Source organism: Dryobates pubescens, chromosome 7, assembly GCF_014839835.1.
Source record: "Dryobates pubescens isolate bDryPub1 chromosome 7, bDryPub1.pri, whole genome shotgun sequence".
NCBI classification, from domain to species: Eukaryota; Metazoa; Chordata; class Aves; order Piciformes; family Picidae; genus Dryobates; species Dryobates pubescens.
Window position 1 is genome coordinate 41856592 of NC_071618.1, and position 19556 is coordinate 41876147.

Sequence of the window (19556 nt, forward strand, 5' to 3'; positions counted from 1 at the left end):
CCCTCTCTCTCTTCCTTTCCCCCCCTCTCTCTCTTTCCCCCCCTCTCTCTCTTTCCCCCCTCTCTCTCTTTCCCCCCCTCTCTCTCTTTCCCCCCCTCTCTCTCTTTCCCCCCCTCTCTCTCTTTCCCCCCCTCTCTCTCTTTCCCCCCCTCTCTCTCTTTCCCCCCTCTCTCTCTGTCCCCCCCCTCTCTCTCTTTCCCCCCCCTCTCTCTCTGTCCCCCCCCTCTCTCTCTTCCCCCCCCTCTCTCTCTTTCCCCCCCCTCTCTCTCTGTCCCCCCCCTCTCTCTCTGTCCCCCCCCCTCTCTCTCTGTCCCCCCCCCTCTCTCTCTGTCCCCCCCCTCTCTCTCTGTCCCCCCCCCTCTCTCTCTGTCCCCCCCCTCTCTCTCTGTCCCCCCTCTCTCTGTCCCCCCCCCTCTCTCTCTGTCCCCCCCCTCTCTCTCTGTCCCCCCCCTCTCTCTCTGTCCCCCCCTCTCTCTCTGTCCCCCCCCTCTCTCTCTGTCCCCCCCCTCTCTCTCTGTCCCCCCCCTCTCTCTCTGTCCCCCCCCTCTCTCTCTGTCCCCCCCCCTCTGTCCCCCCCCCCCCTCTGTCCCCCCCCCCCTCTGTCCCCCCCCCCCCTCTGTCCCCCCCCCCCTCTGTCCCCCCCCCCCCTCTGTCCCCCCCCCCCCCCTCTGTCCCCCCCCCCCCCTCTGTCCCCCCCCCCCCTCTGTCCCCCCCCCCCTCTCTGTCCCCCCCCCCCTCTGTCCCCCCCCCTCTCTCTGTCCCCCCCCCCTCTCTCTGTCCCCCCCCCTCTCTCTGTCCCCCCCCCTCTCTCTGTCCCCCCCCCCTCTCTCTGTCCCCCCCCCTCTCTCTGTCCCCCCCCCCTCTCTCTGTCCCCCCCCCCCTCTCTGTCCCCCCCCCTCTCTCTCTGTCCCCCCCCTCTCTCTCTGTCCCCCCCCTCTCTCTCTGTCCCCCCCCTCTCTCTCTGTCCCCCCCCCCCCTCTCTGTCCCCCCCCCTCTCTGTCCCCCCCCCCCTCTCTGTCCCCCCCCCCTCTCTGTCCCCCCCCCCCCTCTGTCCCCCCCCCCCCTCTCTCTGTCCCCCCCCCTCTCTCTGTCCCCCCCCCCTCTCTCTCTGTCCCCCCCCCTCTCTCTCTGTCCCCCCCCCCTCTCTCTCTGTCCCCCCTCTCTCTTTAGGTAGTTGTAGACAGCAATAAGGTCTCCCCTGAGCCTCCTCTTCTGCAGGCTAAGCAACCCCAGCTCCCTCAGCCTCTCCTCACAGGGCTGTGCTCCAGACCCCTCCCCAGCTTTGTTGCCCTTCTCTGGACACGCTCCAGCAAGTCAACCTCCTTCCTAAACTGAGGGGCCCAGAACTGGATACAGGACTCAAGCTGTGGCCTAACCAGTGCTGAGTCCAGGGGCACAATGACCTCCCTGTTCCTGCTGGCCACACTCTTCCTGATGCAGGCCAGGATGCCATTGGCCCTCCTGGCTGCCTGGGCACACTGCAGGCTCATGTTCAGCCTACCATCTACCAGCACCCCCAGGTCCCTCTCTGCCTGGCTGCTCTCCAGCCAGTTATTGATGTTCCCTGTAACTAATAAGCAAGCAATGCAGATACTCAGACTGCACAAGGCATTATATTCAACCTAGGGTCCTATGGCAAACCAGGAAGAAGAGCTTTACTGATCATTCTAGATGGAGAAATTACACTGCTCTTCATGTGTCCTTGCAAGACTCCCTTTTATTGCCTGTTTTTGAGATTCATTTTGCTCCTTGCTTGCTTTCAAACCTCCAAACCTTGCTGTTTGGAGGGAGGTTGTCAGAGTTAAATGAATTATTCAGATATTAAAAGCACAGGGCAGAACTGTTTCTCCTGCTGTCCTGCTCAAATATTAATGCAGTTCATTGCTTGTTCTTGCTGCCTTTCAGTGCTCTGCAGTGGGAAAGGTTCAAGGGTGGAGGTGTGGAGCAATGCTAGGGCAAAGCTTTTTTGTTGAACTCCTTCAGGGACTAAAGCAGAGGGTACTTGGAGGCCACCTGCACATATTCATGGGGATAAAGCCATCCAGAATTGATCTGTGTGAAAGCCACATGAATGTTGAACTGGGTTTCCCTGTTTTGAGCTGCTTTCTTCTGGGAGGTTTCACTAGTTGCTATTCAGAGGCCAGCAGGAGCAAGGAAAGTGGAAAGAATAGTGCTTTACACAGATCACAGGATCACACAGCACCACGTTTCTGACTCTTCATTTGGTATGGAAATCTTTCTGCTGCTGTTGCAGAAACATTTGTCTGTTGATGGGTGGAGCACTAGATGGATAAAGAGCTGGCTTGATGGCTGCACACAAAGAGTGGCTGTCCATGGCTCCATGTCCCAGTGGAGGCCAGGGACAAGCAGAGTCCCTCAGGGATCAGTCTTGGGACCAGGCTTGGTCAACATCTTTGTGGGTGCCAGGGACAGTGGCATTGAGTGCACCCTCAGCAAGTTTGCTGAGGACACCAAGCTGTGTGGGGCAGCAGACAGGCTGGAGGGAAGGGAGGCCATCCAGAGGGACCTGGACAGGCTGGAGAGGTGGGCACAAGCCAACCTCAGGAGGTTCAACAAGAACAAGTGCAGGGTCCTGCAGCTGGGTGGAGGCAATCCCAGGCACAAATCCAGGCTGGGCAGGGACTGGCTGGAAAGCAGCCCTGAGGAGAGAGCCTTGGGGGTGCTGGTGGAGGAGAAGCTCACCAGGAGCTCTCAGTGTGCACTTGCAGCCCAGAAAGCCAATCAGATCCTGGGCTGCAGCAAGAGAAGTGTGGCCAGCAGGGCAAGGGAGGGGATTCTTCCCCTCTGCTCAGCTCTGCTGAGACCCCTCCTGGAGTCCTGCCTCCAGTTCTGGAGCCCCTATTGCAAGAGGGATCTGGAGGTGCTGGAAGGTGTCCAGAGAAGGGCCAGGAGGATGAGCAGAGGGCTGGAGCACCTCTCCTGTGAGGACAGACTGAAGGAGTTGGGGCTGTTCAGTCTGGAGAAGAGAAGGCTCCCAGGTGACCTCATTGTGGCCTTCCAGGATCTGAAGGGGGCTCCAAGAAGGCTGGGGAGGGACTGCTCAGGCTGTCAGGTAGTGATAGGACTAGGGGGAATGGAATGAAGCTGGAGGTGGGGAGATTGAGGCTGGAGGTGAGGAGGAAGTTCTTCCCCAGGAGAGTGGTGAAGCCCTGGAATGGGTTGTGCAGGGAGGTGGTTGGGGCCCCATCCCTGGAGGTGTTTAAGCCCAGGCTGGATGAGGCTGTGGCCAGGCTGATGTAGTGTGGGGTGTCCCTGCCCATGGCAGGGGGGTTGGAACTGGATGATCCTTGTGCTCCCTTCCAGCCCTGACTGATTCTATGGTTTTTAATGCCTTTGACACACTGAGGAGCTGGAAGTAGCTGCCTCCTTTTGCGGTTCAGCATGCTTTGCTCTGTGGTAACCAAAGCACTGCAGTGCTGCTGAAGTTCAGGAGGGAAAAATAATGTTGTGGCATGTCTTCCTCTGCAGCAAATTGCCCAGAGTTTAAAAGAGGAGCAGAAGAAGCTGCCATCTGAAGCTTCATTTTCAGATGTCCGACTGGAAGATCCTGAGTCCTGCAGCATAGTGAAATCTGGTATGGAATACATCTCATGGTGTCCAGCTAATGCATAAAGGTCATGGAGAGCAAGCATGAGCTTGAACCATTAGTGAGAAACTTGAATGTGTCTCAAAGGGTTATGTTTCCTAGGGAAATTGATAAGCTAGGTTGAGACCTGAGCTTTGTCTCAGGGTTCTTAATAACTTTCTTGGGGTTTTTTAATGGAATCTTGTTCCTTGGGTGGCATTTCTGTGTGCTTCCAGTGCAGTCCACTCAGTGAAACACCTGCTTGTATAGCTGACAGCATCTGTAGGACTTTGTATGAAGCTGAGCTTCTGTGTTCTCCACTGCAAAGTATCACAGTATCACCAAGGTTGGAAGAGACCCCAAGGATCATCAAGTCCAACCTGTCCCAACAGACCTCACAACTAGACCATGGCACCAAGTGCTATGTCCAATCTCACCCTTGAACACCTCCAGGGATGGTGACTCCACCACCTCCCTGAGCAGCACATCCCAATGACGAATGACTCGCTCAGTGAAGAACTTTCTCCTCACCTCGAGTCTAAACCTCCCCTGGCACAGCTTGAGACTGTGTCCCCTTGTTCTGGTGCTGGTTGCCTGGGAGAAGAGACCAACCCCCTCCTGTCTACAACCACCTTTCAGGTAGTTGTAGAGGGCAATGAGGTCACCTCTGATCCTTCTCTTCTGCAGGCTAAGCAACCCCAGCTCCCTCAGCCTCTCCTCACAGGGCTGTGCTCAAGGCCTCTCCCCAGCCTTGTTGCCCTTCTCTGGACACCTTCAAGTGTTTCAATGTCCTTCTTAAACTGAGGGGCCCAGAACTGGACACAGTACTCAAGGTGTGGCCTAACCAATGCAGAGTCCAGGGGCACAATGACCTCCCTGCTCCTGCTGGCCACACCATTCCTAATACAGGCCAGGATGCCATTGGCCTTTTTGACCACCTGGGCACACTGCTGGCTCATGTTTAGGCGGGTGTCAATCAGCACCCCCAGGTCCCTCTCTGTTTGGCAGCTCTCAGCCACTCTGCCCCCAGCCTGTAGCTCTGCATGGGGTTGCTGTGGCCAAACTGCAGCACCTGGCACTTGGACTTATTAAATGCCATCCCATTGGAAGTGTCCCTGCCAACAAGATTAGAGACACTTCTGCAAGCTCAGTATCTTTACTGATGATCTGGAGGAGGGGATTGAGTCCACCATTAGTAAGTCTGCAGATGACACCAAGCTGGGGGCAGGAGTTGATCTGTTAGAGGGGTGAAGGGCTCTGCAGAGGGACCTTGACAGGCTGGACAGATGGGCAGAGTCCAACATGGAATGGGAATGGAAAGGAAATGGAAAGGGAATGGGAAGGGAATGGGAATGAAATGGAATGGAAATGGAAATGGAAATGGAATGGGAATGGAAATGAATGGGATGGGAATGGAATGGAAATGGGAATGGGAATGGAAGTGGAATGGGAATGGAATGGAATAAACCAGGTTGGAAGAGACTGTCAAGATCATCGAGTCCAACCCATCGTCCAACACCACCTAATCAACTAAACCATGCATGATGGCATTTAACAAGTCCAAGTGCTGGGTGCTGCACTTTGGTCACAACAACCCCATGCAGTGCTACAGGCTGGGGTCAGAGTGGCTGGAGAGCAGTCAGGCAGAAAGGGACCTGGGGGTAGTGGTTGAGAGTAGGCTGAACAGGAGCCAGCAGTGTGCCAGGTGACCAAGAAGGCCAATGGCATCCTGGCCTGCATCAGGAAGAGTGTGGTCAGCAGGAGCAGGGAGGTCATTCTGCCCCTCGGCTCAGCACTGGTTAGGCCACAGCTTGAGTCCTGTGTCCAGTTCTGGGCCTCTCAGTTTAAGAAGGACATTGAGACACTTGAATGTGTCCAGAGAAGGGCAAAGAGGCTGGGGAGGGGTCTGGAGCACTGCCCTGTGAGGAGAGGCTGAGGGAGCTGGGGTTGCTTAGCCTGGAGAAGAGGAGGCTCAGGGGAGACCTTCTTGCTGTCTACAACTCTCTGCAGGGAGGTTGTAGCCTGGTGGGGGTTGGTCTCTACTCCTGGGCAGCCAGCAGCAGAACAAGAGGACACTGTCTCAAGCTGTGCCAGGGGAGGTTTAGGCTGGATGTTGGGAAGAAATTCTTCATGTAGAGATTTGCCATTGGAATGTGCTGCCCAGGGAGGTGGTGGAGTCACCATCACTGGAGGTGTTAAGGAAGAGCCTGGGTGAGGCACTTGGTGCCATGGTTTAGTTGATTAGATGGTGTTGGGTGATAGGTTGGACTTGATGATCTCAAAGGTCTTTTCCAGCCTGGTCTGGTCTGGTCCCTTCTCTCCCCTTCTCTCCCCTTCTCTCCCCTTCTCTCCCCTTCTCTCCCCTTCTCTCCCCTTCTCTCCCCTTCTCTCCCCTTCTCTCCCCTTCTCTCCCCTTCTCTCCCCTTCTCTCCCCTTCTCTCCCCTTCTCTCCCCTTCTCTCCCCTTCTCTCCCCTTCTCTCCCCTTCTCTCCCCTTCTCTCCCCTTCTCTCCCCTTCTCTCCCCTTCTCTCCCCTTCTCTCCCCTTCTCTCCCCTTCTCTCCCCTTCTCTCCCCTTCTCTCCCCTTCTCTCCCCTTCTCTCCCCTTCTCTCCCCTTCTCTCCCCTTCTCTCCCCTTCTCTCCCCTTCTCTCCCCTTCTCTCCCCTTCTCTCCCCTTCTCTCCCCTTCTCTCCCCTTCTCTCCCCTTCTCTCCCCTTCTCTCCCCTTCTCTCCCCTTCTCTCCCCTTCTCTCCCCTTCTCTCCCCTTCTCTCCCCTTCTCTCCCCTTCTCTCCCCTTCTCTCCCCTTCTCTCCCCTTCTCTCCCCTTCTCTCCCCTTCTCTCCCCTTCTCTCCCCTTCTCTCCCCTTCTCTCCCCTTCTCTCCCCTTCTCTCCCCTTCTCTCCCCTTCTCTCCCCTTCTCTCCCCTTCTCTCCCCTTCTCTCCCCTTCTCTCCCCTTCTCTCCCCTTCTCTCCCCTTCTCTCCCCTTCTCTCCCCTTCTCTCCCCTTCTCTCCCCTTCTCTCCCCTTCTCTCCCCTTCTCTCCCCTTCTCTCCCCTTCTCTCCCCTTCTCTCCCCTTCTCTCCCCTTCTCTCCCCTTCTCTCCCCTTCTCTCCCCTTCTCCCCCCCTTCAGTGACTATACATTTATTGTTGCCAAAGGTACCAAGGTGCTGCTGTGTTATTTTAGGCAGTTCCCACACTGATCACCAACCCTTCACAAATGCTTTTGCCATCAATGGGTAAATATGTACAAATGTTTCCTTTTTTGAATGCTTGCTAACTGGCATTGGAGCTCTGATGCTATTGATTCCCCTGCTTCCCAGGATTTAAGGTCAAAATGAAAGTGATACAGGACTTCATGTCTGCCAGGTGTGGTGCAAATCCATTTTGAGTCTCCAGAATGATTACAGAGGTTACCCAGGAGGAGCTCTTCCTTCTGTTTGCAGCTGCCTCATGACACAATTGATTTTGCCATTATTACTGTTTAAACCCTGTGCTTTCTGCAACCATTTAATCCATCTAGGATCATCCCCAGCAGAAGCATCAAGAAGTAAAATGGATGGAGTATTGTTTTCCCTTTGCTGCTCCTGTAGTTCTGTGATCACAAGTCATTTCTTTTCCCCTTTTCTCCTGCAGTTCTTTTTTTGCCTGTGGTTGTTTGACCCTTCCCAAGCTAACAGGGGAGGAGGGGCTATCATTTGAGACATGCCCATAAAACTAACTTCTTGTCAAAGGTTGAGCCTGGACCATCCCTGAAAGTGTGTTCATGTCTATCCCAGCCCTGTGCTCTATACACAGCAGAAATCTAGTACTGCCCTGCTCAGAGGGAGCAAAACCCAAGCCTGTCTGGGTGCCACAAAATGCCTTCTCTTCTGTGGAGCTGCTGTGAGGTGCAGTTGATGTTGTTGAAAGGGCAGCTGAACATGTTTGTGATGTCTGTATTTTACTTCTCACCAGGTTCAGCAGAATCCCTTAATCCCAGGCACCAGGCCACGATTTCACCAGCAGATCTGCATGGAATGTGGTATCCTACTGTCAGAAGGACTCTAGTCTGCCTCTCCAAACTGTACAGATGTATAGATGTATGTAGAAACTCCTTTACTTTCCTTTTGAAGTGCAGCTGTGAAGTGTGTAGCACCACCTCCAAATACCTTGATGTCACTTACAAGTGGACAGTTACTGGCTCCTGTTATCTCTTAGCCCTTGCATGAACAGCTGAAGTGACAAGTGTAGGTCATTGTTTACAAGCTGATTATAGAATCATAGAATCAGTAAGGTTGGAAAAGACCTCAGAGATCATCAAGTCCAACCTAGCACCCAACACCTCCTGACTAACTAAACCATGGCTCCAAGTGCCACATCCAATCCTTTTTTGAACACCTTCAGGGATGGGGACTCCACCACCTCCCTGGGCAGCACATTCCAATGCCTGACCACTCTTGCCCTGAATAAAGCTTTCCTATTGTCCAGTCTAAACCTCCCCAGTGGCAGCTTGAGGCCATTCCCTCTTGTTCTGTCACTAATTACCTGTGAGAAGAGACCAGCACCAACCTCTCCACAACCTCCTTTCAGGGAGCTGTAGAGAGCCAGGAGCTCTCCCCTCACCCTCCTGTTTCATAGCATAGCATAGAATCATAGCATCAATAAGGTTGGAAAAGGCCTCAGAGATCATCAAGTCCAACCTGTCACCCAACAACCCATGACTAATTAAACCATGGCACCAAGTGCCACATCCAATCCCCTTTTGAACACCTCCAGGGATGGTGACTCCACCACCTCCCTGGGCAGCTCATTCCAATGGCCAAGTACTCTTTCTGGGAAGAACTTTCTCCTCACCTCCATCCCCAGCTCCTTCAGTCACTCTTCATCAGATTTATTCTCCAGGCCCTTCCCAGCTTCCTTGCCCTGCTCTGCCCTGGCTCCAGCACCTCCACATCTCTCTTGGATTGAGGTGCCCCAAACTGGACACAGCACTCGAGGTGTGGGCTCCCCAGAGCTGAGTCCCAGGGGACAATCCCCTCCCTGCTCCTGCTGGACACAGCTTTTCTAATCCAGGCCAGGATACCACTGGCTTCCTTGGCCAATGACCTGGGCATTGCTCAGGCTCTGATGCCTCTCATACTGCTAATGCAGAAGACCTCATGTAAGACCAATGTTAGCATGTTGGATGTCAGTCTTCACTTCAAGTAAGAGATGTTCAGAACAAGACTTTTCTGCACAGCTACTCTTCCACAGAGGGAAGTTATTCAGTCTCACTGCACCTGACCATGGAGATACTCAGACCATACTGTCTATTTGTGGAATTAGAACTCCTTTGCTGTGACAGGGACACTGCAGTATCTGATGCTCAAGCTCCTTGTTGCACTGGATTTGAGGAGTAACTAGAACAAGGAGGATCAGCAAGTTCTGTGTCAGTTATAGAGCACAGTCACAGAATTGTTTGGGTTGGAAGGGACCTATAGGATCATCAAGTTCCAACCATGAACCCAGCACTGCCAGGTCACCACTAAACCAAGTCCCTCAGCACCACATCCACACAGCTTTTCAATCTCTCCAGGGATGGGGGAGCCCACCACTGCCCTGGGCAGCCTGTCCCAGGGCTTGGCAGGCCTTTTGGGGAAGGAATTGTTCCTCGTGCTCAAGATCAATCTCCCCTGGTGCAAGTTTGAAGCCATTTTCTCTTGAACTGTTGCTTGTAACTTGGAAGAAGAGACTGACACTCACCTCACTCTTTGAGGTCTCTTCCAACCTTGGTGATTCTGTGATTCCTTTAAGGGAGTTACAGAGAGTGAGAAGATCTCCCCTCAGCCTCCACTTCTCCAGACTGAACAGCCCCAGTTCCTTCAGCTGCTCCTCACCACCCCCCTTCTCCAAACCTTTCACCAGCTTCACTGCCCTTCTCTGGACATATTCCAGTACTTCAATGTCCTTCTCTGTTGGTGATATTGCCAAGGCCACCCCTTGAATCCTGTGTCCAGTTCTGGGCCCCTCAGTTTAGGAAAGATGTTGAGATGCTGGAAGGTGTCCAGAGAAGGGCAACAAAGCTGGGGAGGGGTTTGGAGCACAGCCCTGTGAGGAGAGGCTGAGGGAGCTGGGGTTGCTTAGCCTGCAGAAGAGGAGGCTCAGAGGAGACCTTCTTGCTGTCTCCAACTCCCTGAAGGGAGGTTGTAGCCAGGTGGGGGTTGGTCTCTTCTCCCAGGCAAGCAGCACCAGAACAAGAGGACACAGTCTCAAGCTGTGCCAGGGGAGGTTTAGGCTGGATATTGGGAAGAAATTCTACATGTACAGAGAGATTGGCCATTGGAATGTGCTGCCCAGGGAGGTGGTGGAGTCACCACCACAGAGAATGAGATGATCTCCCCTCAGCCTCCACTTCTCCAGACTGAGCAACCCCAGTTCCCTCAGCTGCTCTTCACCAGCCCCCTTCTCCAAACCCTTCACCAGCTTCACTGCCCTTCCCTGGACATATTCCAGTCCTCCAATGTCCTTCTCATAGTGAGGGGTCCAAAAAAACCAACCCCCTTTATTTTTTTGCTGAAAAAAGAGGCACAACAGCTGCTAACAAGCCCTGAACCACTTCCCACCCTGTCAGGGTAGATCTCTGTGCTGCAGGGATGAGGATGCCTGATGCTCTGTTGGTGATGTTACTGTGTCAGGGTTTTTCTTGCTCTGTGCTTTGAAGCACATCAGATGTTTTTGCCCTTAAAAATGATGACTCTGCTGCTTCTGCATTTTGGAAATGTTCTCAAAATATTTCTGTGGCACATCTTCTCACTTTCTCAAATGTAGGAGACCTTTGCAGAGCTTAAAACAGTAGGAATCTTCATGTCACAGAATCACAGAATCACCAAGGTTGGAAGAGACCTCAAAGATCATCCAAGTCCAACCTTTCACCACAGACCTCATGACTAAACCATGGCCCCAAGTGCCACATCCAGTCTCCTCCTGAACACCTCCAGGGATGGTGACTCCACCACCTCCCTGGGCAGCACATTCCAATGATGAACAACTCTCTCAGTGAAGAACTCTCTCCTCACCTCCAGCCTAAACTTCCCCTGGCACAGCTTGAGACTGTGTCCTCTTGTTCTGGTGCTGGTTGCCTGGGAGAAGAGACCAACTCCCACCTGCCTACAACCTCCCTTTAGGGAGTTGTAGAGAGCAATGAGGTCTCCCCTGAGCCTCCTCTTCTCCAGGCTAAGCAATCCCAGCTCCCTCAGCCTCTCCTCACAGGGCTGTGCTCAAGGCCTCTCCCCAGCCTCATTGCCCTGCTCTGGACACATTCAAGTCTCTCAATGTCCTTCTTAAACTGAGAGGCCCAGAACTGGACACAGGACTCCAGGTGTGGCCTAACCAGTGCTGAGTCCAGGGGCACAATGAATTCCCTGCTCCTGCTGGTCACACTGTTCCTGATGTAGGCCAGGATGCCATTGGCCTTCTTGGCCACCTGGGCACACTGCTGGCTCATGTTTAGGCAGCTGTCAATCAGCACCCCCAGGTCCCTCTCTGGGAGCTCTGCAGCCACTCTGACCCCAGCCTGTAGCTCTGCATGGGGTTGTTGTGACCAAAGTGCAGCCCCTGGCACTTGGACTTGTTGAATGCCATCCTGTTGGACTCTGCCCATCTGTCCAGTCAGTCAAGGTCCCTCTGCAGAGCTCTCCTACCCTCTAACAGATCAACTCCTGCTCCCAACTTGGTGTCATCTGCAAATTTGCTGATGACTGTCTCAATCCCCTCATCCAGATCATCAATGAAGATATTGAACAGGATGGGGCCCAGCACTGATCCCTGGGGCACACCACTGGTGCCTGGCTGCCAGCTGGCTGTGGCACCATTCACCACCACTCTCTGGGCTCAGCCCTCCAGCCAGTTCCTAACCCAGCCCTGAGTGCTGCTGCCCAAGCCAGGGGCTGACAGCTTGGCCAGGAGTTTGCTGTGGGGGATGGTGTCAAAGGCCTTGGTGAAGTCCAGGTAGACTACATCCACAGCCTGCCCCACATCCATCACCTGATGGATGTCCAACAGAAACAAAGCAGTGGTTGCTTCTCAAGCATTTGTAGACTTGCCCTTCAGAATCTGGTTTATGTCTGTTGCCCAGCCTAGCATAACATGCTAGCAGTTATGTCTCTGAGAGATACAATGTGAGAGTTTCTTGGCTTTTCTGTGCCTGTTGTGTCTTTATTAGATAGATAAAAAAATATCATTGATCAGTGTTATGTGGAATTGAAGCCAGGATGCTATTTGCTTAAAAAGAAGCTGGAAAGTACTCATACTTTATTGCTTACTGTATCAATCTCATTAAAGATAAATGAGTTATTTGCCCTTGTTCTCAGGCTAGACCTTTAGGAGATGAGATGGTTTCTGTGTGCTTTGCAAGGCTCATTTCATAGTGTGTCTGCAGAGTGATTGATTTCTTCACTGTGATACTCCAGCAGAAGGAGTGAGCCTTGCCTGCACCCTGTAGATAGGAGAAGACATGACTGAAGTGGCACTGGCAGCTCTTGGGGCACTCAGGGTTGTCATGCACTATGGTGTAGTGCTGTGTCCCTGTGGTTAGCTCAGCTGGATGATCTAGTTGCTGCAGCTGGCTGAGTTGCTTCATGTCACTTGGGCCGTGGCAGCTGTCGTGTTTGTTTACTAACCTGACACAAACGTGAGGTAATTTGAGTTTGCTTGAGGTTAAACTCCCTTGAATGAGCTCACATCTCTTGCAAGTATAAATTGCAGGCAGAGCTTGTTACCCTGACATCAAGTGTCTAGGCAGGTTGCCCAGCAGGCATCATTCATGCTGTTAGCTGTGAACATATTAGGTGTCACTGACCGTGCCACTGCCTGAGTGCAGATTCAGAGCTGGCTTGACCAGGGTGTGCTGGGGGGTGTAGCTGTATCCAGGCACACAAAATGCCATGTATCAGTGCTCCATCCTGGCTTAACTGCATTTAGACCAGGTGTTTGTAGCTTGACTTTTATGTGCCTCTCTCAAACTGCAGCTTTGAAGCGGTGCTTCAGCTTTGCTAACACGTTGTGTTTGGCTCTGATTTCTCTCTTCCCCGCAGAGGGCAGTGTTTCAGGGATTGTCACAGGAGGCCTTATCTGCCTGCATCCATTCTCTGCTGGGAGCTGCTGATGCCATCAGCAAAAACAAGGTCAGAGTTTGTGCTGTGGGTGTGATTTCTTCATCCTCCTTTTTCTTCTGTGTGTCTCTGAAGCCATGGTGCAGTTGTCCAGAATTCTTACTGAAATAGCAGTGAAAACATGTTGCTGTGCCCCCACGATGGAATGGAATAGGAATAGAATAGGAATAGGAATAGAATAGGAATAGGAATAGAAATAGGAATAGAAATAGAATGGGAATGGGAATAGAATGGGAATAGAATGGAATAGAATAGGAATGGGAATAGAATGGGAATAGAATAGGTATAGAATAGAAATAGGAATAGAATGGGAATAGAATAGAATGGGAATAGAATGGAATGGGAATGGAATGGGAATGGGATAGGAAAAGGAATAGGAATGGGATAGGAAAAGGAATAGGAATGGGATAGGAATAGGAATGGGATAGGAATGGGATAGGAAAAGGAATAGGAATAGGAATGGGATAGGAATAGGAATGGAATAGGAATGGGATAGGAATAGGAATGGGATAGGAAAAGGAATAGGAATAGGATAGGAATAGGAATGGAATAGGAATGGAATAGGAAAAGGAATAGGAATGGGATAGGAATAGGAATGGAATAGGAAAAGGAATAGGAATAGGAATGGAATAGGAAAAGGAATAGGAATGGGATAGGAATAGGAATGGAATAGGAAAAGGAATAGGAATGGAATAGGAAAAGGAATAGGAATAGGAATGGGATAGGAATAGGAATGGAATAGGAATGGAATAGGAATGGGATAGGAATAGGAATGGAATAGGAAAAGGAATAGGAATGGAATAGGAAAAGGAATAGGAATAGGAATGGGATAGGAATAGGAATGGAATAGGAATGGAATAGGAATGGGATAGGAATAGGAATGGAATAGGAATGGAATAGGAATGGAATAGGAAAAGGAATAGGAATGGGATAGGAATAGGAATGGAATAGGAAAGGGAATGGAATAGGAAAAGGAATGGGAATGGAATAGGAATAGGAATGGAATAGGAATAGAATAGAATGGACCAGACCAAGTTGGAAAAGACCTTTCAGCCCATCAAGTCCAACCTATCACCCAACACCATCTAATCAACTAAACCATGGCACCAAGGGCCCCATCCAGTCTCTTCCTAAACACCTCCAGTGATGGGTTTGCTTTTAGTTTGGGTTAATGTATTGTAAAGCAAAGATAATGATTCTCATGGTAGTCTGTCTGAACAGGTGGAGTACAAATCCTAGCAATCACATTTGCAGGCTGCTGCAACTCATGTGAATTCAGTCAAGTGATACCTGAAGAAAAATTCCTGCTCAGCTCCCTGTATTTGTTCTCCCTGCTTGATCCTCTTTCCCCCTCATTGTTTGAATGTTCAAAAACATTGAAGTGTTAAGCTCCCTGGGAAGATTTGTTGTGTGCTCTCTGCTCAGAACTGCCTGTTACCAAAAGGCTTGATCTGATGTGTGGCTCAGAGTTCAGTGCAGTGTCATCAAGTCAATTTGACTTTATGTGTTACAGTAATTGAGGTGAGCCTTCTGTTTTTCTGCCATAGCTCCTCGAATACAGATACTGTAGTGACTTCCTAATAACCAGGAAGTGAATTTGGGAGGGGAAAAAGAATAAGAGGAGAGGCAAAAATGTAAATATTTAGTAATGCAAAAAGTTGTAGTGGCTGTTAGAGACTGTTAAGTCTGTTAGAAATTTGGAATTGCTTCTTTTTAGTGTCCTGTGAAAAAGGTCTTTTCCAACCTGGTGTTTTTCTATACTATTCCCATCCCTTTCCCATTTCCATCCCTTTCCCATTTCCATCCCTTTCCCATCCCTTTCCCTTTCCCATCCCTTTCCCTTTCCCCATCCTATTCCTTTCCCCATCCTATTCCTTTCCCCATCCTATTCCTTTCCCCTTCCCTTTCCCCCTTCCCTTTCCCCCTTCCCTTTCCCCCTTCCCTTTCCCCCTTCCCTTTCCCCCTTCCCTTTCCCCCTTCCCTTTCCCCCTTCCCTTTCCCCCTTCCCTTTCCCCCTTCCCTTTCCCCCTTCCCTTTCCCCCTTCCCTTTCCCCCTTCCCTTTCCCCCTTCCCTTTCCCCCTTCCCTTTCCCCCTTCCCTTTCCCCCTTCCCTTTCCCCCTTCCCCTTCCTTTCCTATTCCTTTGCCTTTTCCTATTCCTATTCTTTTCTAAATGCCTTGTCAGACCTTTGCACAAGTAGCACAGTCAATCCCAGGGTGTTACAGATCCATTAACTGCCTTATCATAATGATTAAAAACTAATACTTTAGAACCTCATGTGTTTTCAGACAAAAATGCAGTGATTTACAGGGAATAATTCCTGGCTCTTAGGAAGAAGTCCCTTTGCGTCTTTCAGATAATGGGTACCTGTGCTTAATGTGGACATTTAGTACTAGAATCATAGAATCAACAAGGCTGGAAAAGACCTCAGAGATCATCAAGTCCAACCTGTCACCCAACACCTCAGCACCAACACTCAGCTTCAAGTGCCACCTCCAATCCCATTCTGAGCACCTCCAGGGATGGTGACTCCACCACCTCCCTGGGCAGCACATTCCGATGGCCAATTGCTCTTTCTGTGAGGAGCTCTCTCCTCAACATGGTTGTGTATCACAGTATCACAGTATAACCAAGGTTGGAAGAGACCCCAAGGATCATCCAGTCCAGCCTGTCCCAACAGACCTCACGACTAGACCATGGCACCAAGTGCCACGTGCAATCTCCCCTTGAACACCTCCAGGGATGGTGACTCCACCACCTCCCTGGGCAGCACATTCCAATGATGAACAACTCGCTCAGTGAAGAACTTTTTCCTCACTTTGAGTCTAAACCTCCCCTGGCACAGCTTGAGACTGTGTCCCCTTGTTCTGGTGCTGGTTGCCTGGGAGAAGAGACCAACCCCTTCCTGTCTACAACCTCCCTGCAGGGAGCTGTAGAGAGCAATGAGATCACCCCTGATCCTTCTCTTCTCCAGGCTAAGCAACCCCAGCTCCCTCAGCCTCTCCTCACAGGGCTGTGCTCAAGGCCTCTCCCCAGCCTTGTTGCCCTTCTCTGGACACGTTCAAGTGTCTCAATGTCCTTCTTAAACTGAGGGGCCCAGAACTGGACACAGTACTCAAGGTGTGGCCTAACCAATGCAGAGTCCAGGGGCACAATGACTTCCCTACTCCTGCTGGCCACACTATTCCTAATACAGGCCAGGATGCCATTGGCCTTCTTGGCCACCTGGGCACACTGCTGGCTCATGTTTAGGCGGGTGTCAATCAGCACCCCCAGGTCCCTCTCTGTTTGGCAGCTCTCAGCCACTCTGACCCCAGCCTGTAGCTCTGCATGGGGTTGCTGTGGCCAAAGTGCAGCACCCGGCACTTGGACTTGTTAAATGCCATCCCATTGGACTCTGCCCATCTGTCCAGCCAGTCAAGGTCCCTCTGCAATTCCAATTCTTTAAGGAATGAAGTCTGCTCCTGTGGAGCAATCTGTTGGGAACAACAGAAGGGGGAATTTGTTGACCCCAGAGTTTAGTTCATGGCCCTGCAAACCAATCCCGGCAGCTCGTTCCTAAGGCTGCTCGTGCTGATTTTGGCACAGGATGTAACTCATGAAAAATTGGAGGTGTTGACACTTTGCTCTTCATTTCATTGTGCTTGCTTGGTTGGTTGTTTTTGTTTTAACACACAATGCATGTTCTTTCTCTTCTTGTGCTCTAGACCCAGGTTGATGGACAGCTGTTCTTAATAAAGCACCTCTTGATTCTCCGTGAACAAATCGCTCCTTTCCACACTGATTTCACCATTAAGGAAATTTCCCTGGACCTCAAGAAAACTAGAGGTACTGAACAGCTGCTGGCTACAGAAGGGGATGGCCTTGGCCTCCCTTAATGTTCCAGCAGATAGTTCTGGGTTTATTTTATGTTCACTTGCAATGACCTTGTTCTAACCTCTTGCTTTGTTCCTACCTCCTCTGAAAAACAAAAGGAAATCCTTCTCTTACTCAGAGCAATTCAAGGTGTAGCTAACACATATCTCTAGTTCTGCATGAAATGTGGTTCACTGCATTTTGCTGCTAACCTAACCTATTTATCCAATCCTTTTTTAAGAACAGCTAGGTTAATCCTGTAGTCTATATTCTATTCTGTACTCTTCATTTCTATTGCACAGAGATCTTTTTTCCCCTTTTCTGGCCCTTTAAAAGGAACATCTTTGGTTACTGCTGTTCAGCAGGTGGATTTAACAGCACACATTTGACTTGCCTAGAACAAATCAAGATTCCTTATCCCTTTCTTTAGCATTGGAAAGGATTCCTTGTATTGCAAGTTCAGTAAACAGCATTGTTGAGTAGCACCCATGCCTGCTGCAGGAATGGAAAGTAGAATTTAAAGGAGTGTCATTGGTTACTGCTGTTCAGCAGGTGGATTTAACAACACACATTTGACTTGCCTAGAACAAATCAAGATTCCTTATCCCTTTCCTTAGCTTTGGAAAGGATTTCTTGTGTTGCAAGTTCAGTAAACAGCATTGTTGAGTGGTTTTATGTAGCACCCATGTCTGCTGTAGGAATGGAAAATAGAGTTTAAAGGAGTGTCTTTGGTTACTGCTGTTCAGCAGGTGGATTTAACAACACACATTTGACTTGCCTAGAACAAATCAAGATTCCTTATCCCTTTCCTTAGCTTTGGAAAGGATTCCTTGTGTTGCAAGTTCAGTAAACAGCATTGTTGAGTGGTTTTATGTAGCACCCATGTCTGCTGTAGGAATGGAAAATAGAGTTTTAAGGAGTATCTTTGGTTACTGCTGTTCAGCAGGTGGATTTAACAACACACATTTGACTTGCCTAGAACACATCAAGATTCCTTATCCCTTTCCTTAGCTTTGGAAAGGATTCCTTGTATTGCAAGTTCAGTAAACAGCATTGTTGAGTGGTTTTATGTAGCACCCATGCCTGCTGCAGGAATGGAAAATAGAGTTTAAAGGAGTGTCTTTGGTTACTGCTGTTCAGCAGGTGGATTTAACAACACACATTTGACTTGCCTAGAACAAATCAAGATTCCTTATCCCTTTCTTTAGCTTTGGAAAGGATTTCTTGTGTTGCAAGTTCAGTAAACAGCATTGTTGAGTGGTTTTATGTAGCACCCATGTCTGCTGTAGGAATGGAAAGTAGAGTGGTTTATAGTCACACTATCATAGTATCAGTCAGGGTTGGAAGGGAGCACAAGGATCATCTAGTTCCAACCCCCCTGCCATGGGCAGGGACACCCCACACTAGATCAGCCTGGCCAGAGCCTCATCCAGCCTGCTCTTAAACACCTTCAGGGATGGGGCCTCAACCATCTCCCTGAACAACCCATCCCAGGGCTTCATCACTCTCATGGTGAAGAACTTCTTCCTCTCTTCCAGTCTGAATCTCCCCACCTCCAGCTTCATTCCATGCTATGGTTCCTGAATTCATGCTATGGTTCCTATATAAAATGCTGAAGAAAACCTCTCTCAATACTGTCATGCACTTGTCCAGTTTACAGAGACAATGGGAAAAGTAACTTGAAGCATGCCAAGTTTCTGTCCTTCCACTCCAGAAGAGAAAGCTGAAGAAAGGACTCTTCTTTCCTGCCATCTAATGTGCTGCTGTTTTAACACTGAAGCAAGCAACTCTCACACTAACCCTTTCCCCTGTTGCATTTGAACATCAATAAAACCACCTACCTGTTGAGTAGCTTCTAGTTGACTGGAGGCTAAAGGGCAAATACATCCTTTTGGTGTCTTGTCCTGGCTGACACACAAGTTTGTTCTCCATCTTCACTTAACTGAATAAATTTTTGTGCCAGCCAGTGCTTTCCACATGGTAGTGGTAAGTAATGGGAAACACTTTCTTCATAGTGGGTGGTGGCAGTGGTGCTGAAAAGGTGTACATTATGCTTAATTCCTCATGTGGAGTAGCATGGGCAGGTAGTGCTTTGGTGTTTGGGATGAGTTACAGAAGGAAAATAACACTGCTAATAGAGGTTTTACTGTGTGCTTTCTGCACAGGGGATGGAAAACTTCATTTGGGTTTGCCAGACAAAGGGACACTGCTTAATGTAAAGATCATCCTTCTGCCCAGTTTGGGGGGGCTGTTTGAAGTAGTGTAATGAGAGGGCTCATGGGGCTGAAGCATACAGTGGCTCACCCTGTGACTACCTCATAGGCTTTTCATCAAGATCTTGGTCTCTTTTTGGAGTCAGTGACTTTTCTAGGAAGTCCATGAAGAGAGCAAAAGGGATCATTTTCTGTGGTCTTCTTAACTGCATAGGAGTGCAAGTTCTTAGCACAGTGCAAATCCTGCATGCTTACATACAGAGTGTTCCTTGTGTTTAATGCCTGTGACAGCACTTTAACTCTTGCATCTTAATTCCCTTCTGTTTTACACAGCAAGAGGGGGGCAGAAATGCTTTTGTAGTGCAAACAATGCATGGATATGTAGGATGATAAATCATAGAATCAACAAGGTTGGAAAAGACCTCAGAGACCATCAAGTCCAACCTAGCACCCAGCACCTCAGGGCTAACTAAACCATGGCTCCAAGCACCCCATCCAGTCTCTTCCTAAACACCTCCAGTGATGGTGACTCCACCACCTCCCTGGGCAGCACATTCCAGTGGCCAATCTCTCTTTCTGGGAAGAACTTCTTCCTAACCTCCAGCCTAAACCTCCCCTGGCACAACTTGAGACTGTGTCCTCTTGTTCTGCTGCTGGTTGCCTGGGAGAAGAGACCAACCCCCACCTGCCTACAACCTCCCTGCAGGGAGCTGTAGAGAGCAAGAAGGTCTCCCCTGAGCCTCCTCTTCTCCAGGCTAAGCAACCCCAGCTCCC

At 50.3% G+C, this 19556-nt stretch overlaps 1 protein-coding gene across 1 annotated transcript in view; it reads left to right on the plus strand.

The window, feature by feature from the left end:
• Positions 1 to 19556, plus strand: part of COG3 (component of oligomeric golgi complex 3) — a 55792-nt gene that overhangs the window by 23690 nt on the left and 12546 nt on the right. The window contains exons 14-17 of the mRNA XM_054163106.1: positions 3490 to 3595; positions 7541 to 7665; positions 12637 to 12726; positions 16422 to 16542. Of these exons, the coding sequence (XP_054019081.1) occupies positions 3490 to 3595; positions 7541 to 7665; positions 12637 to 12726; positions 16422 to 16542 (442 nt within the window). The remainder of the gene's footprint in view (positions 1 to 3489; positions 3596 to 7540; positions 7666 to 12636; positions 12727 to 16421; positions 16543 to 19556) is intronic.